This window comes from Apium graveolens, chromosome 5 (genome assembly GCF_009905375.1).
Source record: "Apium graveolens cultivar Ventura chromosome 5, ASM990537v1, whole genome shotgun sequence".
In the NCBI taxonomy this organism is placed as follows: domain Eukaryota; kingdom Viridiplantae; phylum Streptophyta; class Magnoliopsida; order Apiales; family Apiaceae; genus Apium; species Apium graveolens.
In genome coordinates, this window is record NC_133651.1 from 315,383,731 (window position 1) to 315,409,128 (window position 25,398).

At 35.3% G+C, this 25,398-nt stretch overlaps 3 protein-coding genes across 4 annotated transcripts; 2 read left to right on the forward strand and 1 right to left on the reverse strand.

Annotated features, from left to right (window-relative positions):
• Nucleotides 1–2,466: 2,466 nt before the first annotated feature.
• Nucleotides 2,467–6,627, forward strand: LOC141659498 (uncharacterized). The gene is made up of 2 exons (XM_074466391.1): nucleotides 2,467–5,243; nucleotides 6,206–6,627. Exon 1 carries the CDS (start codon nucleotides 2,508–2,510, stop codon nucleotides 4,377–4,379), a length of 1,872 nt encoding a protein of 623 aa, XP_074322492.1. The 5' UTR covers nucleotides 2,467–2,507; the 3' UTR covers nucleotides 4,380–5,243; nucleotides 6,206–6,627.
• A 303-nt stretch (nucleotides 6,628–6,930) lies between these two features.
• On the reverse strand, nucleotides 6,931–11,827 carry LOC141659496 (alpha-L-fucosidase 2-like). Its single transcript, XM_074466390.1, has 10 exons — nucleotides 11,390–11,827; nucleotides 10,818–10,963; nucleotides 9,838–10,676; nucleotides 9,199–9,331; nucleotides 8,887–9,045; nucleotides 8,494–8,718; nucleotides 8,304–8,405; nucleotides 8,078–8,213; nucleotides 7,737–7,932; nucleotides 6,931–7,595 (listed from the first exon to the last, which is right to left on the reverse strand). Exons 1-10 carry the CDS (start codon nucleotides 11,715–11,717, stop codon nucleotides 7,286–7,288), a joined length of 2,574 nt encoding a protein of 857 aa, XP_074322491.1. The 5' UTR covers nucleotides 11,718–11,827; the 3' UTR covers nucleotides 6,931–7,285.
• Nucleotides 11,828–21,823: 9,996 nt separating this feature from the next.
• LOC141659499 (putative glutathione peroxidase 2) lies at nucleotides 21,824–25,398 on the forward strand. Of its 2 annotated transcripts, none has more exons than XM_074466393.1 (7): nucleotides 21,824–22,130; nucleotides 22,974–23,050; nucleotides 23,671–23,732; nucleotides 23,839–23,957; nucleotides 24,579–24,746; nucleotides 24,839–24,879; nucleotides 24,960–25,128. In XM_074466393.1, the coding sequence occupies exons 1-6, from the start codon at nucleotides 21,930–21,932 to the stop codon at nucleotides 24,869–24,871; spliced, it is 660 nt and encodes a 219-aa protein (XP_074322494.1). In that variant the 5' UTR covers nucleotides 21,824–21,929; the 3' UTR covers nucleotides 24,872–24,879; nucleotides 24,960–25,128. The 2 variants fall into 2 exon arrangements, with proteins under 2 accessions (XP_074322494.1, XP_074322493.1); XM_074466392.1 differs by lacking the exon at nucleotides 24,960–25,128 and adding an exon at nucleotides 25,135–25,398 and having other exon boundaries at nucleotides 21,833–22,130.

Consider the following 25,398-nt stretch of genomic DNA (forward strand, 5'->3'; position numbering starts at 1 on the left):
TGTCTGCCATTTGCTTGTATAAGGCCTTCCCGAATCTTTAGTGGTCTCTTTGCCACAGGCAGACTTTTTCGGGCTCAAACTACGCCGATACGTCTTCCTCCTTTCGTCAGGGCTTGAGGATTGGTCCCTCCTGTCTCGATAGCTTTCGCTGATTTTCAGCTCTCTCATCGATTTCTCTACCCTCTTGAAGGGTTCGGCTTGCTCATAGAACTCGGCCAAGGTCCTCGGCTCACTCGCTTGGAGGCTTTTCCAAAATTTTGATCCTTCTTTCAGCCCTGCTATCAAGAAATTTTTGATGGTCTCCTCACTGGCTCCTCTCACCTTGGGGACCTCGGCGTTGAACCGACGAAAGTATTCTGCCAAGGGCTCCCCCTCCCTTTGCTTGATGTTGGCTAACGTGGCCACAGGAGGCGAATAGTGGAGGGTCGACTGAAATTGTCTGACGAACAAGTCCTCCAATTGCCTCCACGTTCTTATGCTAGCCGGTCCCAACTTGGAGAACCATTGTTGGGCACTACCTCTGAGTGATGTCGCAAAGAGTCTGCAACGGGTCATCTCCGGCACCTGATAGACTTCCATCTCAGTGTTAAATTGAATAAGGTACTCCGCCGGGTCGGCTTCGCCGTTGAATAGAAGGTCGGGGTTGGGCCTAAACACCCGAGGTAGGGGGGATGATCGGATAGCAGCCGTAAACGGAGAGGGGGCAGCCGAGGCAGGGGGCCCTCTCTTCTCTTGCTCCATCTCATCTAAGATCCTTCTCGGGTCCCTTACTCTAACAACTTCTCCTTCTCTGTCACCACCCGCATTACTCGAATGGTGTGAGCCCTGAGGTCGTTCGCAGCGTCCCCCTCTTCCAGCTTGGTCCTGCGACTCCTCTTCACGATTGTCTCTGCGTCTATGTCGCTCCTCCCTCCTGGGTGAGGTGTGTTGACGTCTTTCCGGAGGGGTAGTTGCCCGCTCCCTTTTCGAGCCTCTTTTATCCACGGGCTCTTTCTCTTCTCTCTCCTTCTTACAATTCTCCAATTTGAGCCTGAGGTCATGCTCGCTTAGTTTTCTACCCACTCGGTCTAGCACGCTAGTTGACCTTGCCTCAGATGAAGCTGGCTTCGGCCCCGATCTCGTAGAGATCTGGCTGCCCCGCTCATCATGGCCTCGGGGTATATCTTCCTTTTCGCGTGATGTTTCTTTCTTTTATTTGGTCTCGGTTGCCACGTCATCAAAGTCGTGGATCAGCTTCTTCTGAGGGCTTTTGCCCTTCCAGCTACGCTGTGAGACCTTGAGGCGGCGCGCCTTACGCTTGGCGTTCCGGACCGAGCTTCTTTCTACCTTTGACATTCGGGCGTTGATCTGATTCATCTGATCGGCCAGCCCTTCGAGGTACGTCATCACAGCCTGCCCGTCCACGGTTGCAATTGGTGGAGGTGGCGCCTGATTCTCTGGGGGCGTGTGTTCGAAAGTAGGGTCCTTCTTGCCTCCGCTCCCTGGTGTCGTCGCTTGCTTGCTTTCTTTGGTCATCTTTCTCCCTAAGATGAACTACCCCTCCTTCTAGCGCCAAATGTTATAGGGAGAATTTCGTATAACAATGTTGTGGAGGTTACTGGGCGGAACAAAGATCAAGGACGGTGTTTGAGGGCGGAGGAAGGTTGTTTGGTGGTGGCTGAGCTTGTATGTGGACTCCTTAAGAAAGAATAGGGTTTGTTATTCTCTGTCAAGTGTCGACTCATGTCTCATACAAGTGCCTACGTACCCTATTTATAGGGATCAAGCCTCACGTAGTTCTTGGGGAACAAGTCACGTAGGCTAGGGTTAGGACTCTTCAGCCCGTGCAGCCCAAACCCACGATAAAGTCAGGCCTTCAGCCAATTAGTCACGTAAATCTCGATCGGCTCCACACGCTTCCTACAATCTCGCGGCATCTCCGCAATCCTTCCCGTGATTGTAGGAACAACCCGTGTCGACCCCGAAATCTACGAGCAACTCAGTCATCTATGAGTCACTTTCCATGTTGCACACAAAGTCTTTCGATGCGTCCCGGCCTGGTCACCTCGGCCCGCACCGCCTTCAAACAATAAATATAATGTTACCTCTGTTTCTATAAGATGTGGGCTCATGAGCTCAGCCCGCGTGTGGGCAGCTAAGCCCACCTCGCATGAAGGCACCTGAGCCCACCTCGCGTGGGCACAACCGAGCTCAGCTCGCACATGAGAGCCCAAATGACAAATGTGAGCTCACCTTACATGTGTGAGCCCAGCTCGCATGTCCTCACTTGAGCCCAACTCGCATGTTTGAGCCCAGCTCTCATGTCATGAGCCCAGCTCGCATGTGAACCCAGCTCGCATGTTACGAGCCCAGCCCGTATGTGCTGGCCCAAGTCATATAAATCCATGGTTCTAGTCCACACACGAGAGTCTAGCTATTTAGTACACCCACGTGGACCTGTTTAGGGTCATGGCCGAAAGCGGGCATAACAAAGTTTCTCCTCAACTTTTTATTCCAAAACAATTGGAATGAGAACACTGTATATTAGACTATCAGTTATCATAAAATCATCATCGTTCATAAAACGCCACCTCAGCATTCAATCACAACAATTACCCAGATTAGATCACTCACTTAATCACAATGTAATGCAATCAAATTATGTTATTACTAAGTTTTGCAAAGAGGGTAAAATAAATGAAGCACGCAAACTGTTTGATGAAATGTCTGACCCAGATGTTATCACTTGGACTGCTATAATTGCTGGGTATGTTAGGTGTGGGAGAATTAAGGAGGCTAGGAGGTTGTTTGATCGGAACGATGCGAAGAAGAATGTGGTTACTTGGACTGCAATGGTGGGTGGGTATTTGAGGAGTAAGTGTGTTTTGGAGGCTGAGGAGTTGTTTTGGAGGATGCCGGAGAGGAATGTGGTGTCGTGGAATACGATGATTGATGGGTATGTGAGGAATGGGAGGGTGGAGTTGGCGGTGGGGTTGTTTGAGAGGATGGAGGAGAGGAATGTGGTTACGTGGAATACGGTTGTGAATGCGTTGGTTAAGTGCGGGAGGATTGAGGAGGCGGAGAGGCTTTTTGGGGAGATGCCGGAGAAGGATGTGATTTCGTGGACTGCGATGGTTGGGGGGTTGGCGAGGTTTGGGAGAGTTGAGGAGGCGAGGAGGTTGTTTGATAGGATGCCGGAGAGGAATGTGGTTTCTTGGAATGCGATGATTACGGGGTATACGCAGAATAAAAAGTTGGATGAAGCGTTTTGTTTGTTTGAGAGGATGCCGGAGAAGGATGTGCCTTCTTGGAATACTATGATTACGGGTTTTATTCAGAATGGTGAGTTAAGTAGGGGTAGGAAGTTATTTGATGAGATGCCGGTAAAAAATGTTGTATCTTGGAGTACTTTGATCAATGGCTATGTGTTAGATGATCAGAGTGAAGAAGCATTGAAAATTTTCATGAATATGCTGGCAGAAGGCTCGGTTAAGCCAAATGAAGGAACTTTTGTAAGTCTTTTGGGTGCCTGTAGTAGCTTAGCAGGTCTTAGTGAGGGAAAGCAAATTCACCAGATTATAAGCAAAACATTATATCACGATGATAAACTTGTTATCTCTGCACTTCTAAACATGTATGCAAAATGTGGGGAACTGACAACTGCTAAGAAAATCTTTGATGATGGGTTGAGAAGTCAAAGAGATTTGGTCTCTTGGAATGGAATGATCGCAGCATATGCCCACCATGGTCGGGGCAATGATGCGATAAACTTATTTGAGGAAATGCAGAGTTTCGGGTTCAAACCAAATGATGTGACCTATGTAGCATTGCTTGCTGCCTGCAGCCATGCTGGTTTAGTAGAGGAGGGTTTACATTATTTTGATAAGCTTACGAGGGACGGGTCCATACAAGTGAACGAAGATCACTATACATGCCTTATCGATCTTTGCGGGCGAGCTGGTAGTCTGAAGGGGGCTTTTGATTTGATTAAAAAACTCCCTGTCAAGCCTTCATCAAGTGTATGGGGGGCTTTGCTTGCAGGCTGTAATGTTTATGGGAATGCTAGTTTAGGAAAATTAGTATCAAAGCAAATGTTGGCAACTGAGGCAGAGAATGCAGGTACTTATATCCTTCAGGCTAATATATATTCTTCCAGTGGAAATTATAAAGAAGCTGCAAAGATAAGAATGAAAATGAAGGACAAAGGCTTGAAGAAGCAGCCAGGTTGCAGTTGGATCGAAATCGGAAGCAGGTTCCATGTTTTTGTTGTGGGTGATAAATCTCACTCTGACACAAAGCTAATCTATAAGTTACTAGGGGACATTCATGCAAAGATGAAGAAGAATAGTTATGTACAAACTGATGATATAATAACAGAAGAGGAGTTTTTAGTAACCTAAATATATGATACAGGAGCAGAAACAAAGACCAATGAAATGTTATCAACTATCAAACGTCTGAGATCTAGCCAATATCCCATTATACACTAGGATGATTGGAATGCTATAAATCTTCAGTAATATGTAGTTGGAAATATCTTGAATCTAGTCTATCATAAGTGCCTTTTCCCCGGGTTAATTTTAGACAATTTTTGGAAGGATGATATTCTAGACAAATTCATATGGACTTGGTCTTCTGATTTATATAGCTGGAGACCTTTTATATCTCCTGGACCTCTTACATTCCATTGATTGGAGTAGTTTATATACTCCACTTTCCTATGCTTGTAGAGATGACCCATTATATTCTATTATTCTTAAATACGTGTTCTGTACCATAGGCCAAAGCAGAGGAAAGAATAATAGCTTGCTTAATAATATCTGAATGATGTTAGCTCTTTTTTTCTTACTGGTGTTCATCGCCGTGGTTCTAATATCCAGTAGGACACATTTGGAAATAAAGGTCTCTTGGTGGATTCCCGGGGAGACTGAGCCGGTAAGTTTATTAGTACCTTGTATCTATAAGGTGGATCCTTAAGCTCATTCTGAGGAAAATCAAAAATAGGGCACATGGTCTATCTGGAGACAGGTCTGCCTGGGATCAGTTATTTTATGTGTGGTGTTGATTAAGTAGTAATGTCGGATTCTTCCAAGAATTCAAAACTGGTTACGTAGTACGTTTCCGTGAATTCAAAAATATAGAGAAGGTTTTATGTGGAGAGTGCATTGGTTTAATGTTGCTGCAGATCAAGGGAAGAGAACTATTTAATCTGGCACGGAGCTAATGGTCTCTGCTTAAGTGGTCTTGTTCCTTATGTAACTGTGGTATGAAATTTTTCGGTCTTCTGGTAATTTTTGTTTGGTGTATAATTAGGTGTTCTTTTCTCTGTGTTGTGCATTGAGCTATCTTTTTCCAATAGCTGTAAAATGGGTTTCCTATATGTCCAAGTAATTATATATGAGGAAGGTTTAGTATCTGTCCAAGTAATTAATTCCGAGGAATTGTTGTTTGTGAGCAGCTTTATATGGTATTTCTGGGTCTATCAAATATAAGATGAGCTCAGTTGCTGTTAGTGCATCACGCTCTTTTTAGAAGGGCCTGTTTCCACTTTCCTCTCCACCTTACCTACCCCTTCACAATTTCTCCTTGATCTTCCCAATAAGCTGAAGCCATGTAAAGTTCTCAACCTTATGATTTAAGTCACAGCCTGGTTTTTATCAATGATGATAGCTAGTGTATTTGACTTTCTGCTGTTGGGTGCTCAAATTTCATGCTCTGTTTTTCTGAAGAAAGATTTAAAGAAAGGATATTTGAGTTCTTGTGTGATGAAAATGATTAATATGTTGTTAATTTGATGTGATGGTTTCTAATATTGCACAACTAGGAGAACCTGTGTTCTGCATGGAAGAGAATTGTTATATTGATGTGCCATGTTTGTTGTTTTAAGACTTCAAGCATGTTGTGTTCTCAGTTCTCACATTATGATTTTTTTTTTTTTGGGGGGGGGGGGTGTTAGCCGAAAGCAATACATTGTGCTGTTAGCCGAAAGCAACACATCGTGCTGTACTAAATTATGGCTAATAAATTGAATGTGTACCTGCTAGTAGTTTCTATTGAAGGTTGTGATGTTCTTGTTGATCTCGATTTATATACACCATTAGTACTCATCATATTTGTTTTACTGGAAGTTTAAAGGAAGGATAAATAAACATAGGAATGTATAAGTAAATAATTTTTTCTGCATCCTTTTTGGAATGCATAATATACTGTTGTGCTTCTTTTACAGTTCCTTCCATTGCAGCCGCTTGTGCAATATTAAGTTTGGAGAAGTTGCCAAGCCTAAGAACTACCAAACGACGTGATAGTTTCAGATATACTTCTTGCAATCCTAGAGGAGTGGATGGTGGAATGGGAGAGTGCTGGAATGAAGGAATAAGTTCCGGCTCATCCAATAGCAGCTGCAGGTAAAATGCCTTGGCAAAGCTGTTACATTTTGCTGCTTGTGTCTATAGATTCTTTTGCCTATGAAAAAGTTTCAACTCTTGCCGCATCACTTTGACCGACTTTCCCAAAGACTTGAAGCAAGGGAAAAACAATAGTGGATTGTTAGTCTTAGTTAAAAATTTCACAATTTAATTATGGTGTTAATTAGTTGAATCTCTTTGATAACTTAAAAGTTTATAAATAGATTATTAAAATTTACATGAAGCCTGAAAGAGGTGTTGCAAGTAGCCATTTTTTTGTTTATAGAATCGACAATAAAATTCTCTTGGAGTTCATGTTCAGACTACATTAATGGTAGATATCGGATGTAATGTGATTCAATATATTCCAAATCATCAATACAACTCAAATGGCAAAATGGTAGAGACATCAAGGGCATCGTCCATAACATTAACGGTAGATATTGGATGTAATGTGATTCAATATATTCCCAAATCATCAATACAACTCATGTGGCTTTGTGTGCTTTAAATGCAATTACTTTTATTTTTAAATACCTGTCCTGAATTTAAAGTCACAGAATAACTAATCCAATTATATTTCTAGGATTTAAAGTCGCACAATAGCAAATCCAATTATATCATAAAAGAACATTCTGGAATTTAAAGTAACACAATAATAAGTATAAAAACTTGAAACCTCTTCAAGCATTCACAAGATGCATCACGGGCTTCACCTTCGGTCTTTTCCCGCCAAAGACGCATTAAAAGTAAATATTTAAAAAAGAGTCCAAGATATCTCTTCAGTATTCACAGTAAAGTCATCGTAGTGAATTACTTAAACACTTTGAGGAAGTGTTAGTCATTTTTGTGCATAAATTTACGAGTACTAGAGCCGACTTGACATCTAAGGGCGTCAAGTCTTATAAAGAGTACGCATTTATGCACTTCAATGTCTTGTCGAATGTGTATACCGTTCCAGATGTTACTTCTGTGGTGACTACATTTTCTCTATAGTGCAATCTTATGGTAGAAACTGAGCCAGAATTGTCAGACCACAAACCAACTTCATGAAGATCTCCTTTAGTCCAGGTGATACCGACTGTCAGACCACCTCGCGCCTTCAAGCCTTTAACGCAACCATTTTGCCACTTGTCTCGAGGGAGGGCAGGAAGTAGGTACAAGTCTTCCATAGTGCTCTGGACAAGCATTTCAGCTATTGCTGCTGTAAAACTGGCAGAGTTGCAAAGTCAGGTAACAATGTATTAACAATGTAAGAATAACATGGAATCATTTTGCTATATGAGAAGTACTAAGATAGCTAATCAAGCATAAATGGTGTTAAAATAACAGTGCAAACATGTTGCTTCTTACCCAAAATTGCCATCAATCTGAAAAGGAGGGTGTGCAGTGAACAGGTTACTGTAAAGTCCTCCCTCAAAATCAGCTTCGCGTTCAGGATCTACCAAGTCGACCAAATGCTTAACCATTCTATACGCGTGCTCACTGTTGTGAAGACGCGCCCATAGAGCAGCTTTCCATGTAGTCGACCATCCTGGACCCTCCTCCCCTGTTGAAGAACCAGTGTGTTACAAAACAGTATATATAATGATATGCGATTAGAAGTTATCACATACTCCCTCTGTCCCACTTGATTCTTAACATTTGTTAGTAGAAAATGAGAAAGCTTATCGTAGTAATGCTCACGTGCAGACCTCGTTTAATGAGAGTGTTATCAGCAGCTTTACAAAGATCAGGAGTTTTCTCCAGGGTTATTGTATGCCCTGGAAAGAGACCAAATAGGTGTGACACATGTCTATGATGCACCTCTGGATCCTCAAAATCTCGTGCCTGTCACAGTAGTAAGCATATGTGGGTTGATAAACTATCCTACTTCTTAAGAAGCACAATCAAAGGGTATAAACATAGAATTTAACATACCCATTCCATGATTGACCCATCCTTATCGATTTTTGTAGGATAAAGACGCGATTGAGCTTTGACAACTTTCTTCACCAGATCATCCCCACTTTTTCCCAAGACCTGCTCTAGAAATATAGTTATTTACCAAAAAGATTAAGATGGGAGGAGAAAGAGATGGAAATTAGAAGATCTATAGTCATAGATTTACCTCAGAAGCAGATATTAAAGCAGAAAACACTTCTCTAATTATCGACATGTCCATGGTTGATGAGTTGCTCACACTAGCAGGCTGACCATCAGGAGCAACAAACATGTGTTCTGGAGAAGTTGATGGATTTGTTTCTAGATATCCTCCGCGGCCTTCAATCAACCAGTCCAGAAGAAATGAAGCACTTCCTTCCATTAAGGGATATGCTTTGTTTTTCAGAAATTCCTATAATGTGCATTCCTGTTAGTATTAGAATGACTGTTGGCTATACTACGATTATAATACGAGCATGTTTGCTTAACTTTTCCCCTGCAAGAAACCATCGAAAACATTCTCTACTACAGCAATGAAGCAAAAGAGGAAAAGATAAGCTGAAACAACAGGGGGGCTTACTTTGTCCATTGTGTATGTATAATGCTCCCACAGATGGGTACAAAGCCAAGCTCCACCCATTGGCCATAAGGCCCAAACAGCTTCGCCTCGATCAGGAGATGTTTTTGCCCAAATATCAGATACCTGATGGACAACCCAACCGCTTGCTTCATAGTTGACCTGCAACATACCTCATATCAAAGGAGTGGAGAATGTAAAATTAAGTACATTGTTCCGAAGAACACAGTAATAACATAGTGAGTCTTGGGTCACAAATCTCTCTGGAAGTGTGCAACAATAAGTAATGTCTAACAGTGTGAAAGATTGTCTTACTTTAGCAGTTTTACTGCCACTAATTGCCAGGGATGAGATGTAGTCGAATAAGGGCTCTTGGCACTCTTTAAGGTTGCAGGGGAGTGACGGCCAGTAGTTCATTTGGAGATTGATATTTGTGTGTGGAGCACCACTGAAGAAGGAAGACAGGAAGAAATGTGAAGCTGATAGGAGCACCGTACAAGGACAGGCACGAAAGGACAATCAAAATTTTGCGTTCTGAGGCCTGAGCATTGACATAACATACTAGCTCATTTTGATACGAAAGTATGGTCATATCTATCTGACCGTGAAGCATTAAACGAGGGATGTAACATTCGTGAAGAAGGGAAGACACTTGTTAGACTTATACACTTCCAAATTATAACCTCTAGACGTAGGAAAAAAAAATTATATCAGTCTAGTTTAGTTATAAATGTGTCTCCCCTATTTTCCTGTAGAATGTCTAGATGTAGTAGTAAAGCTTTTTAAAATGTAACTGAATGTGAGACCTATATTTTCAAGTTAAACTTATGCATAGATTGCAGTATATTGCCAAAGTATTGAGGTAACACTAGTGATAAAGTGACAGATGAAAAACACCGAAATGATGTATTGGATAGAGAAAGGAAGGAATATAGCAATGATGAATGGACATACTCCCATGGTGGCGTAACATCCTTGTTCCAGATTCCCTGCAAGTTTGATGCCTGAGTTCCAGGCCTTGAACAAGATATAAGCAGATATCGACCAAATTGGAACAGAAGCTCTATAAAGGAAGGATCTTCATTGGTTTTAAAGGATTTCACCCTCTGAGCAGTTGAAACTTTCTCATCTTCAGTAGCTTTCAGTTGCTTACCAGTTGCAGAGGACACATCTTCTGCAACACTTTTTGAGCTTCTCGACAGGTGCAGGGAGACACGGTGAAATAGCTTCTGGTAATCATTCAAGTGGCGTGCAGAAAGATCAGCGTATGAGAACTTCTTTATTAAATTCAAATCTTTCAGAGATTCTGAAGTAGGGTTCTTTTTCGATTCTGAGGCCTTAGTGAATGGCCCTTCAAATGAGGAAGATGCAGCCAGGTGAATAACAGCCCAGTCAGCACCCTCAACCTTAATCTTATTTTTATCTACAACAAGCATCTTGCCAGTACCATCACTAATTTTCAAATCAAGAATTGCAGAGAACTTGATGCCCATTGGAATGCCTCCTTCCATTATAATCTGATTGTGTCCACTTACACGTGATTCATAACGTAACTTGCTGTCAGGATATACCATAAACGATAAAGATCCAGGTTTGCTGCTGGAGATCTTAGTCACTAATACTTGATCTGGACTCGAGGAAAAATGTTCCCTAGTATAATTAATTCCACCTGCAGTATACTTTACTTTCACCATGGCAGTATTCAAGTCCAGCTCTCTCTCGTAGCTTTCTTTATCATACGCAGCATGAGACTCATCAAAGTCTAGCTTAATATCACCCAGAAGCTGGTAAACCTTCAATTATACAACAAATTATTAGAGTATAATTCAATATATGTTTTTCTTGGCTGCCTTATATATGTTCTTCTTATGTCTGATTACATGCTCTACTAGCTAGATACACTAGTAAATTTTAGCTTCTAGAATGTGGCATACCTGAGAAGGATTTCCAGACAAATTAACTGCTGCCTTAGTAGCCTCAGCAAACTTTCCATCACTAACCAGTTTTCTGACCTCAGATAATACCTTCGGAGCATCTGGATTCGTGTAGTTCCCAGGATCCCCGGTCCAAAGTGTGTCGTCTACACAAAAGATTAACCGAAAAATCAACTAAAAAACAGAAGATTAATAACTGCACAATGTATTTCTTAGCTATTCTAGGTACTCTGAATCATGAAATGATTATAAAAGTGTTAAGTAACCAGTCGAACTAAACCTTAAGGTGGTAGAGGAAGGCCCCCGCAGGATTACCAATACTCGTACCAGTAATGGGGTTGGGAGGACTCGAACCCGAGTTCCTCCCTAAACCGAGCTCTGATACCATGTTAAGTAACATGTCGCACTAAACAAAAAGTATAAGGTTATGCAGAGAGAAATGTACATTACAAATGCAGGGCACTAAGCAACTACATAGATGACACCTTAATATACTGAAACTGATGCACACCTTAATTTCTGACAAGAATCAGAAACTGACAAAATTATCGACACAAGCACAAGTGTAGTACCATTGAGGTTGATAGTTTCAGAAGCAACACCACCCCAAATCATACCACCTAATCTGCCATTGCCAATAGGAAGAGCATCAGTCCAGTGTTTCGCAGGCTCGAAAGCTCGTATTTCCAAAGGCCTGGAAGTCTTCTCCATTGTGCTTGGACTCCAGACAGAAACCATTGGGGTATCTGTAGATACCTCCTCCATTGCCAGTATGTGTGTCTGAAAAATGTTTCCTAGCACTAGTACATAAAGTACTAAGCTTTCTCTCCTTAAAATCATATTAAGTGCAGAGACAAGTTCTGTGTGCTTGGCCACTTGAAGTTTTACGTCTCTGAACATAAGCCTTAGCTTATAAGTAGCTTATAAGTCGAAGATACTATGAGCTGGTTCGAGAGATCTTATAAGTAGCTTATAAATTAAAAAAACATATGAATTTCCTTTTATAAGATATCCCCAACATTGGTGTCAGGACACCAATGTTGCTGTGTGTGTGGTCAGAAATATGCATAAATCTAATCTCTGGTAGAGTGACATTTTCACATTACAAATGGGACCATTCATTTTTTGTTGCTTTCTTCAGTATCTTTGCACTTTGGACTTCGAAATCTTTTAAATCTTTTAGCTGTTAGTCATAGCTGATCAGTTAGTTGTTTTGATTAATGATTAAGACCCCGTTTGGTATTGTTGTTACAGACAGTTACGATAGTTTTTTGCTGAAAAGCTGTCAGAAATGTATTTGATAAATTTTAAAACCTGTTGTCTGGAAAAAGATGTTTTCAATTTTTACAGAAAGTAACTATCAGTTTCACTATCAAATATTCTCAAAAATATTATTTTTTGACAGCATTTTCTCACCGCACAGCAATTTTTAACAGCACTAAAATTGCACTCTCAAACGGAGCCTAAGTTTATTTTGACTAACTTTATATATTTAGTTGTTTCGAATTTTAACACGATCTTCTGATTGAAAAATTACTTCTCATTGATCGTTTCGACTCGTGTCCTAACGCGTCGGAGAGCTAGATTTGCCTCAATTTTTTGTAAGTGGATTGGGTTCAAACTACTATTTCAATCTGATACTAACAAACACCAATATTAAAAAAAAATACCTATTAAAACTTCTAATTGGCTCAATCCCTAATTTGGGGCTCAATCCACTAAATTCATTCCAAATAGTTTTGCACCTATGGTATAATTTTTTTGTCTTGTTTGACTTTTTGTGATTAAATTAGTCAAAATTTTAATTGTAATATAAAATTTGCATACTTAAGAAATACATTTAATCTACTTTGAAATATATTTTTCACATTTTTAAAATTATAAATAATAGGTAAATATTTGTCAAAATTTGATCAATCATGAAACTCAAACATGAATAATTAACTCATGAAATACATCTAGATCTATATAATCAACAATTTTTTTAATGTTTTGGGTTGTTGACGATCTTCATTTAAGGAAAGTTGTTGACGATCTACTGTTTTTTTTTTAAATTAAAGAATAAAAAATTGCAAAATGAACTGAACATGAAGGAGAATGGGTCTTTTATGGCTTGCTGTGAAGGACTACAATAATAAGTTATGCATATGCTGAATTACTTTTTTCCCCTCGTGTTGTTTATCTTCGTATATTTTACCACACATTTCCTATTCTCCATTTTTCCTAAAACACATGGATGGTTAATTTCCTATCAGGCCCGGGTTTCGGTGATGTTAAAAAATATAAGATCATGTTTTGTAATACTTCACTATTTTAAGATTTAGATAAGGCGGTTACTTAATACTCCCTTTGTTTTGTAATACTCCCTCCGTTTCAAAATAAATGTCCACTTTTGAAGAAAAAATTGTATCAAAATAGTTGTCCACTTTCAATGTCACTATTCAAATTATAAAATTTAGTTTATATTTTGAAGATGAATTCTACACCACACACAATTATTACATCACTAATTTCTATTTCCAAGCTAACCATCTACCATAAATAATGGTGTCAATGCAATAAATATGATAACTATTGTAACATTTTTAATAATGTTAAAATTTATTAATATGCGTAATTTTTTTAAAAGTGGACAGTTATATTAAAACGGAGGGAGTATATGATATTTGACTTTTTGTCATACATATTTAGGAGGGTTGACCACATAGATAGGATTATTATTTTTAAGAAGTTAAACCTCCTAAACATGTGTGCCAGAAAGTCAAACATCATATATTAAAAAAACAGAGGGAGTATGATATCAACGATCGATTTAGGAAGGATACGTGTCATACAACTGAGGTAAGTTTTAAAAAGTATAAAATTATGTTGGGATCTTATTCCACCAACCTAAATTTTTTTATTTTTTTTGTCAAGAACCACCCTAAAATTTTAGATAAACCGGATACTTAATATTATAACATTTCCTTTTTCAATTTTTCTGCGGTGTGCCATGTACACACACTAAGCACGAACTTTTATAATTTTAGCTTATTTTGATTGATCTAACACTTCTTAATAATGATGGACCCCTGCATTTACAACAAAAACACTAATCAAAATACTTCAACCTTTATAAGTTTTAGTCCAACCTTTATTAATTTTATTACTTAACATTTGTCGATGGACACACACTAGACAAACTCTTTCTTTTCTATAACATTTCCTCAACTCCATTTGTGCTAAAAAAATTGATCATCATCATTCGGGGTTTCAGTCTAGATTAGCCCGTTTGTCGGTGCGTGGGTGACGAATGTTTCCTAGGACTCTACCTCAAATAGCAAGTAGGGAAATGGCGGTTGGCTGTGGTGTGTGTGTGCACACAATGCACCAATCTAGTCTTGAGTAGAGTAACATTTTCACATTACAAACGGGTCCATGCATTTTTCGTTGCTTTCTTGATATCTTTACACCTACTTCCACTTGCGTTTCATATCTTCATGAATTTTATTTTATTTATAAAATAAAAGGTAGACAAATTATTTGGTGTTGCAAGAAAAGTAAGTACACAAGTTAACATGGTAGAGTTCTTATTTCAAGAACTAAATGACGGGAGTCCTAGTCCCTGATCATCGATAATGTCTGTAACAATTTGTTTGCGGATAATTTCAGCGGAAATGATTAATACAGGAAATTGAGGTAAAAAGGGTCACATCATTTTATACGCGATTAAATTTCTTGTTTTAAAATTCTTTCTATTCATGAATGTTTTCAATGGATAGATGATTTACCCATAATCGATATATATGGATCAGTTCCTTAATATATAACTAACTTTACAACCCGTGCGATTCACAGGTGTTCATTATATTTTTATATTATTTAAATTTATAATAAATTTCTTTATATTTATAATAAATTTCTTTTTGGATCATTACATTATAAGAATATTTATAAATAATAATATAAATGTTTGTTGTTGGCAGGATTCAAACCTTAATCTTGGGTAGTATATAAATAATAATATAAATATTTGATTTGGTGAGGTTTCAACCTGGAAATTTTAGTAGTGTATAAATAATAATATAAATATTTGTTGTTGGCGGGGTTCGAACCTGGGAGTTTGAGTAGTGTATACTCTTTTAATATTTGAATCTAACGGTCCTGATCACTTAATATAAAAGATCTGACGGTCATAAATGAGGATAACCAAACTAACCAAAAAAAGACATATCAACAAAAAAAAAGGCATATCAAATTATACCTCATTCCGATTATTATAATATAGTATAGATATGAGTATATTTGTTGAAATTATCCGTCATTCATCTCTTTTTTCTCTTGTGTTATTTATATATATTCTACCACATATTTCTCACACATTTCCTACTTTATCATCTCATGTATGCCTGTTAATAGAGCGAAAATCCGATCCGAGATCATTTTAGTGAATACGTATCGACCTATTAAAAATTTGATCTGGTAAGAAAAAACCGATTATAAATGGAGTAAATATGAATTTAGATCGATCTGATCCGTTAATAACCTGATAAGGTTTATATATATTTATATATATATTGTAAAAAAAAGTTAATAATTTTAATTTTAAACGTATTATCCTCTAGTCAAGTCTCATTATCTATAATTAGTTCGGTTGTCCAATCCATTTTTATAATCTCAGTTCTTTTGCCTTTTAGAACACCATAGTCTAAGTCTCGATTCATATAACAATTCTATTTCGCAACATCAATTTTATCATTGTTATAATTAAAATATTGTACAACCCAAATACAACTTGTTTATTTTCAAAAAACGAATTTTAGTTTGTAATTTATCTTAAAACTTCATTGTATTCTACTTGTATTTTAATATTTTTTGAAATTGTCAATTTAAAATAGATTTTGTAATAAGTTAAGTTAAAAAATAAATATACATAAATAGAGCGGATATCCGATCCAAAATTCGTGATCCGAACGGATCCGGATATGAATCGACATATAAAAATCCGGAGCCGATCTGATCCGAATTTGAATCCGAAAAAAATAAATAAATATAAATATAGATTTAGACCGATCCAATCAAACTCGATCCATTACTTTCATGGATGGTAAGTCCCCTTCAGCCGAGCTTCAGTTTAAATTAGCCCCTCTTAATTCCGTTTATGCATGTGAAGTGTTTCCCAGCAGTCTAGTACAAATACCCATAACTTTCTTTACTTAAGATATTTTAAAATAGCAGTTTGATATTTATTATAAATTTAGTAATTCAAATAATATTTCGTTAAAATTGATTATTAAACTGATACATGATATTTAGTTTGTTCAACATTTAAGATATTAAACCCAAGAACTCTAAGAGGGTGTTTGGTTCAATAAATCTGGGTATGAGGTATGGGGTTGGAATGGAGAAAACTCATACCACGTGTTTGGTTAAAAAAATTTTGTTTTAAAACCCATTCCTGAAACCCATGAGATATTGGGTTTAGAAACCCATGTGAATAGTTGGGTATGAGCTAAATCAAACTTTTGGGTATCATTTTTATTATTTTCTCTAGTCTTTCTTTTTAACTAAAGTATAATTCTTTTTTTAGCTCTAGTTTTAATATTGATGAATAAAAAATGTGAATGTATATTTAATTTTCTTAAATACTATGTAAAAATATTTATAAACTCATATTTTAATAAGAAAAATTATCAAAAATACTAGCTTTTTTTATTTATTTCTTTTTGTAATTTTACTATCCTCTAATTTTTTTGACAAAAATATAGAATCAACCAAAATCAAGCAGACATACAATTAGTTGAATCAAGTTTTTTTTGTTGCATTTGAGGTTACATGGAGTGACATAAATTCGTCGAAAATTGCATCTAATTGAATCAAGTTGCATTAAACAGTATTTTCGTAAAAAATTTGGAAAATAGCATTTTTTTAAAATAAAAAAGTATTTTTGCAATTTTTTAAAAAAATTATAGTATATTTGTAAAAATATCTTTAGCCTTAGGTATTTTTCAAAAAAAAATTATTTTTAGCCTTACTAATTATGATTGTCAAGTGATCGTGTATAATTTTAGATTTTAATAATAAAATAATGAATTAACAAAAAATAATAATTAAATGTCTTTTGATTGTTGATTTCAATTAATTTATCAAAGAGATATATTCTTATCCTATTTTGAACCAAACAGGTGATATCAAGTATCAAGTTCCAAATCCATACCAGTTTAACCCAATTCCTGATTTCAACCCGATACCACTCAACGAACCAAACGACCCCTAAATTGTTTTAGGTGCATAGACAACAAGTTGTTAAGATTTACGAGCACAAGGACATGGCTTGCGTAGAGTACATTGCTTTCTTGATTTCTTCTCACGTTTCTCCTACTGACGTTTTGCTTAATGTACTACTTTGCTTCAAAATCAAATTTAATGCCTGAATTGCTAGAAATTATAGTTTTCAAATTAATGCTAGCTATAGTAAAACCTCTATAAATTAATATAGTTGGGATCGGAGAATTCTATTAATTTAGAGAGGTATTAATTAATCGATAAATTAATAATTATTAATTTATAGAGAATTTTCGGTAGCAAACAAAATTAACTTTTGATTAAATTTTTATTCACATAAATTTAAATAAAATGAATTGTACAATTTATATTTTATACTTAATTCAATTAATTCAATGTATATGAATTTAGAAAGTCAATGTAATGTACAATATATTAGATTCAAAGTCCATGTAGTGTATAAGTTAAATTCATTGTATTTTACATAGAAAATATTCAATGTATATTAGGAAAATTCAAAGTACATGAATTAATTTAATTCATTGTATTTTATATAGAAAGTATTCAATGTATGTGTAGTCATAAAATATATTATATATACTGTATATACTAGATTGGGGGAAAAATTATACAAACAAAACAATGGCTTCTCATCTAAAAGGTGTCACAAAATCAACAATGACGGATGAAGCAAGAAAAGCATTATGTGAGTATAGAAGAGATTGGAAACACTATCCTTGAAAATAGTGTTGAAGATGATCTTGAAGACGATACAACACCGTTGGAGCCAGTTAAACGTAAAGAAGCACTCAAGGCATCAAAAATGCTTAATAACTTTTTGATGCAACATGAAAGCACCACACCCGAGCTTTTGGATGCAATAAGGAAGATTAGGGATGAGGTTCATGTTGATTTAAATTATATGAAAAAACAAACTACAATTGAATCATATTTTACAAAGATGTAATAGCTATATTTTTATGAATATAAGGGAATTATTAATTTATAGTTTTATTGGGACCATATTTTTATACAGGGTTTTCAAAAAAATTATTATCTTATTATCTTATCGAAATTGATCATTTTTTGAACTGGCCCAAGTCGGGACCGAACAAAATTATTAATTTAGAGAGATTATTAATTAATTGAGTATTAATTTACAGAGGTTTTACTGTAGTTTCATACTTTCAAAACAAAACCTCTCTTGTCAAATTAATGTTAGCTACTTTCATACAGCTACTAACCGCTTTACAGATTGACATAGTATGACAGGTGGACTCAACAATTCTTAACACGATACGAAAATTTAGTATTTTTGTTTATATTTTGAGTACACAACATGAGATATACGATTGAGATATTATGTCGGTTTTTATGTTTAACCTTTGGGAACACGACACGACATGAAGTACACGAAATAAATATATTTTTAATTAAATATTAATATTTATTATAAATATTAATATCTAAATTAAATAAATGTAAATATAAATATGTATAGATATAATGAATACTTTAAAAATAATGCAAAGTTTTATAATGTTGTAAGTATAAATGATTTAAATGTAAATATTTCATACTCTTTTGTATATATTTTTCTTCAAAAATTAATATTTACATTTATTTATTTATATTAATATAGATATTTAATTTTACACGAGAACGACACCAAACGAGATTCACGAACACGAAAACATACGAATTCTAAATGTGTCGTTTTTTATTTAACATTTGAGTACACAATTGACTGGTCTAACAAACGTCAATGATTTAACCGATTTACAGCTAAACATTGTCAATATAGAACGGGTAATAGACTAATAGCCCTATTAGCCTTGAACTCTTTATTTTCACAAGTAAAAATAATACATTCAGTATTCAAATTAAGTTTTTTCTAAATTATGTGACGTAGAAAAGGGAATATTTTTTTGACAGAATAAAAGAGTGTTGGTCCTAAATATCACTCAGGGCTGAAAAATGGTCTAAATGTCATTTTTGAAAAAAATGATTCAAAATATCACATCAAGACACTATAACGTGTAGCGTGTAGGTAAAAAGCCCAAAACGCTATATAGTAGGGTTGAGCAAACAAAAACCGAAAAACCAAAACCGGACCAAAAAACCGAAAAACCGCACCGAAAAAAACTGAAATCGAATAAACCGAAAAAAACCGTAACCGAACCGAATCGACGGAACGGTTTGATAACGGTTACGATTTTATCCTTATAACCGAACCGAGAAACCGAACCGTCCATATAATATTATTTATTTATATATATAATTATAATAATATATTTAATTATCTATCAAATTATTTAATATACGGGAAGCTAGTGCATTTCATTATAAAAAGAGTTGGTGTAGTTTAATTGCAGTAAGTATTACTAAAGAGAAGATGTGGCCAAGTCCTCTCAGAATTGATATAAGTAGGAGTGAGTATTTTCCGGTTCGGAACCGATAATCGAACCGATCAAAAATTACAGTTCCGGTTCGGTTCTTAACTAATACGGGTCCGGTTCGGTTCCTGTTTTTCTAGAAATTTCAGTTCTTGGTTCGGTTCGGTTCTTAACATACTAGAACCATAAGAACCGAACCGAACCGTATATAAATGAATAAATACAAAAATATATATAAACATATGTATATATATTACGTATTATGTTTTCTTATTTATAATACTTTAATAAATTTTAAGAGAATTATGATTTTTATTGTATTACTCGTTTCTTTAAATAGTTATGGAGTTTTGAATATTTTTATAAATATTTTTCTTCATAAATATTCGAAAGTAATCAAATTCAAAATGATTCACCACTAATAAGAATCTTATTTTACTAAGTTACCCTCAATAAATAATAAAAACTAGTCAAAATTTAAAAAATTAGAATATAAAATAATATGAAAAGTATATATATATGAAATAGAATATAAATTCGGTTCTTTCGGTTAAGAACCGAACCGAACCGAAATTTCCGGTTCGGTTCCGGTTCGGTTCTTACATATAAACGGGTCCGGTTTGATTCTTAAAATATTCCTATTTCGGTTCTAGGTTTTATCGGTTCCGGTTCAGTTCGGTTCTGACCCGTTGCTCACCCCTAGATATAGGCTCCCATTCATGCTCTCTGGCACATTAATTACTAGTAACAGCAGTAGTATTGTAGTAATCTTTAATTTTAAATATATAATAGTAAAATCCGTGTTGTTGTAAATTCTAAAATTATTTTTTATATTTTAATATTTCTAAACTTATTATATTAAATTTGTACAATACTTTTAATTAGGTAAAAAAACAAAAAAAAAACGAAACCGAGTAACGGTTAACCGAACCGAAAAAACCTTTCTACACGGTTGGGTTACGGTTAATAGATAAAAATCGAACTGAACCGACATGTACGGTTCGGTAAGGGTTTTCGCTAAAAACCGAACTGAACCGAACTATGCACACCCCTGCTATATAGTGTAGTATTATTCTTTTTCTTTAATGTATAAAACACTACACTAAGTAGAGTTTTGGCACAAAACTCTACATTGTGTAAAAACACTATTTCATCTAGGGTTTCACACATATTTTTTTTTTTAACCTCAAATAAAAAATTGTTAATTCCTAAAATACTAAAAAATTATTTAAATTATTTTTAAAATCCAAAAGGGAATTGGTGAATTATAAAATGTTAAAAATTATTAAATTAGACTACAACCTTAAATTTGACAATGGTTTTATTTATTCACATTTTTTGTTCCAGGGTTAAGGGCCTTTAGGCCCTAACTCCTAGCTAAAATTAGGGTTTAAGCTTTAAACCCTTAACCCTGAATTAGTATAATAATTATTAATTTTTAATATTTCTAAGATCGTAAAAGGATTTGGAGAACCTTAAATGTTAAAAATTGCTAAATTATGATATAATCTTAAATTTTTAAAAATATTAAATGAAAGAAATATTGAAAATATAACATTAAGTGATATTTTTGGGACCCTAAGCAATACACCAAAAGGAATTTAAAATAAGAGAAAAAAAAATAATAGACATAAAATGTTACATGAAGCAATGTTACCCGCTAAAAAAATAAAATAATCAAACGCTACATCGTGTAGCGTTTTGAGTGTTTTTCCAAACGCTACACGATGTAAAGTGGTGAAATGACAATTTAGACAATTATTTTCACAAGTGATGTTTTGATTCATTTTACATCCAAAATGACATTTTAGTCCATTTCTCATATAAAACTTAAGATTCAAATTAAAGTCATAGATGTAAGTACATGATTCATTATATTTATTTTTTTTCAACCAATTAAAACAAGATACTTGTTATTTGAAAAAAAATATTAGAAATTAATTTGGGATGCCTAACATTTTTCATATTTTTGTAATGTGATCGTGAAGACAAACATATCATCTTAGAAGCTTATTTAAATAGATTTTCATTGAATGATGTCAATTAAGGATGTATGATTCAATCAAGATCATGAGATTATCCTCTGTCGTTCTATGTTCAAGGTTATATCCTTATTCATTTCGAATTTTTTTCTAGAAAAAAACTAATTTTTAAGATTATAAATCATATTTTTCAAAAAAAAAAAAAAATCAACTCACACTTAATCGTTTTATGCAAATTATTAATTTAACATGATTTGAATCGAAACACCCTCAATTTCTTAAAAATGTCCAAATTGAGCTCATGGCAAAAAAAAGGTTTAACAAAAAAATTGTTTTATGATTTAACGTTTTTGGGTGGTTGCTGAATGCTGATCGTCATTTAAGGATTTTTTTTGACTATCTATTGATTTGTTTAATCACAGCATAAAAAACTGCAAAATAAACTGAACATGAAATGAGTTGGGTCTTCTATGGCTTGCTATGTGAAGGACTATAATAATAACAGTATGCATTTGTTGAAAAATATGAGTCACTGGTCATCTCTGTTTGTTCTTGTTCTTGCTTTGTTGTTTTTCTACATTCTACCATCCACATTTCCATCTTTCTCCTTTTCTGCTAAAAACATGGATGAGGAGGAGTCATCTAAATCATTCTACAATTTCACTGTCAAGGTAATGTCCTTTTTTACACATTTTTGCTTTTTTGCTCAGCTATTTTGAATGTTTCCGTATTCCGTAACCAGCTCATCTAAAATCTTAAACTGATACGGAAAAGTTCCAACGCGATCATATGTTACTTATGTTAGTCCTATATTTGCAATTGTTTGTTCCATTTCTGGCTTTTACTTGATCAACAGCTTTCTTGATTTGTTCTTTTATGTTATTAGTCGATCATTTGTGTTGCTTTCTGTTTGGTGTTTTGAGTTTCTGTGTAGACTCAGTTATCAGTTAATTAGATGCAAGCTGTTTTTCTAATTACGTGAGCAGACTTAACTACACGTTAGTATGATATTGTCCGTTTTGGATCGAGTCCGCACGAGTTTGGACATATCCCAAAAAGGCCTATACTAATAGAGTTATCTGACTGCTTATTTACGAGCATTCTGCCCCTCCCATAAACGATGTGACTCCTGTCTACCTGACTTTTGCTTTAAATACGATATCTAAACACACATATTCATATAAGTGGCTGTTATTCTAGGAATCCAATTGTTGTAGGTGCAAAGAAAAACTCTAATAATCTATACAGCTTCAAATATTATGACCTTTGTTACATATCTTAAACACTTAGCAGTTACTGTTTCGTTAATGTATCGTAAAACTCAATAAGTGAATAGGCATTTTATTACTATATAAACCCTAGATGTGTTGTTGTCTTCTGTCAGTCTTACTGTCTTTGTATAAAATTAGCAACACCCTCATATCTGTTGGGATTCGTATAGCACGATTTGACTTTTCTGGAAATTCCCTGTTTTTTTCGCTCTTTTCATCTGAATAAACTGAAATGAGCTGCAGGATATACAAGGAAATGATGTACCTCTTAGCAATTACAAAGGGAAAGTTCTTCTAGTTGTAAATGTTGCTTCCAAATGGTAATTAACTGACTTGATTAGTTTATACCCGTATCGTGTTATTTTACCGGTGACTGAACTATAGTCTCTCTTCCAGTTTCTCTGTATATTAACATGTTAGTATTCTTTATGAAGATATTCAAATGTCAGTACTGCCATTACTGTACTGGTGTGCTAGGGCCTAGGGCTCACCTTCATTATCTTTTCATGTGTAATAGAATAGTGATATCTTTTCATTTGTACACACATTCTATGTGTAACAAAATAATGATAGCTTTTCGGTTTTTTGTCTCCATTTCAGTTCTTTTTAGTTTTTAGTTTAGGTAGGCTCGCAAGGTGGAGTGCAGAGTTACTAACAATGTTTATCCGATAAGATTACATAAATTGTGTTCACCGTTAATACACATTGTGGAACAAGCGAACATCAGAAACGTGTAATTAGTACTGAACCACTGCTATATGTCTTAAGCCTTCACTCTAACCGTGAGAGTTGAGTTGCAAGTTTAAATCCAATACCCTAACCATGAAATCTTAACTAATTTGTGAAATGACAATGCTTATGTAACTTGTTTAAGTGCCGATTAGTGTTGCTGTTAGATGTTTCAACAACTAATATTTTACTACATGTTTCTCATCGACAGTGGTTTTACTCAATCTAACTACAAAGAGTTAAACATATTGTATGAGAAGTATAAAGATCAAGGTCAGTAATCTGGTCTATATGGCCGTGCTTTCATATTACTACCGAAGAAGTTTCATTACACAATCTTCTGCAATTTTTTTATCGATTTCTGTATAAGCATTGGCAGGTTTAGAAATTTTGGCATTTCCTTGCAACCAATTTGGCTGGCAAGAGCCTGGAACTAATGAGGAGATTCAAGACACTGTTTGCACCAATTTCAAAGCTGAGTTCCCGATATTTGACAAGGTAAGTTCTTAAAGACTGACAAAATTTTAATAATACTGAAAATTCTTTTGCAAATTCCAAACCTGCAAACCTTGTGGATGAACAGTACATAAGAGCGACCGTTGTGTAAATTAGACTTACAAATTGGAGTAGCATTACTTAGAGCTAATTACAATTTGTTTTGATGCCAACATAGTGAACAGTAAGATTTCATCGAGAATGATTCGTTTATGTGTAGAGAGAGCGATTATGCAGTCATTCTTATTTCAATTAAACGATATGGAAATTTCAGCCTTCAATCAATTAACTGTAGTATGAGTCTTTGAATATTGGGTTAGCACATATCGTATTAGCTCAGTTTTATATATTAGAGTTGTGGATCTTTAAAAGCTGGGCAAAGCCTAGAAATAGAAGAGAACCTAAAGCTGTAGAGGATAATTGAAAAAAATTCAACTACTTATGTACTGTTGGATTCTTGGTGTGTTTAAACGACGACACAAGAGCTCTATATATAAAAGAGCAAATTATTGCAAATGCAAAATGTTTACATTAGTTCTTTGGTATGTATGCCACAATTTGTTTACATTACATGCGATAAAATGCATCAGATTGCAAATTTCTCATTTTTGGAAAATGATGTAGGTTGAAGTAAATGGAAAGAATGCAGCGCCTCTATACAAGTTCTTAAAGGCCGAGAAGGGGGGCTTGCTTGTAGATGCCATAAAATGGAACTTCACAAAGTTCTTGGTAAACAAAGAAGGAAAGGTTATAGCGCGATACGCCCCTTCAACATCTCCTCTCAAAATTGAGGTAATACATTATTTTTGATAGCTGTAGTATACATTTCCTAATAACGTTCCTCACTGGTGATGGTTTTTTATCGTATTGTTCCCTGATCGCAGGAAGATGTACAAAATCTGCTGAAAGCCTCCTGATCACCGAGGTCTGCAGACTACTCCCTTCATTTCTTCCTACATTATATCTTGTTGAAGTTTTTACTAAGCACGAAACACTGATTCTCAGATTCTCCGGGCCTTACAACAAGAATCTCGAAAAATTGTAAAGGGAATCTTATCACATGAACTGATGTTTTTCTAGTCTTGCAGCTGAACAGAATGTGGAAAATAATTTAGGAGCCACTGAGACTGAAATTCAATTTACATGACATTGTATTCTCTTTTTGTCTGTGGCAATGCAGGACTTTTAAGAGCAATCTGGGAACTTCATAAATAAAGCAAATCAAAGCTTGCTAATCAATGTATTTGAAGATGTTGCTTTTACTTGTTAGAACTTTGATTGGCACACCTCAATATGCATTTTGAACCATTATTGAACATCTCTGGTAGCAGCATTGTGTGATTTCTTGATACACTGTTCTTATGATCTCTGACCTGAATACTATTTTATGTTGCCAGTTGTAGTTAACATTTTGTCAAATATATTGTTGCACCGACTTTGTAGG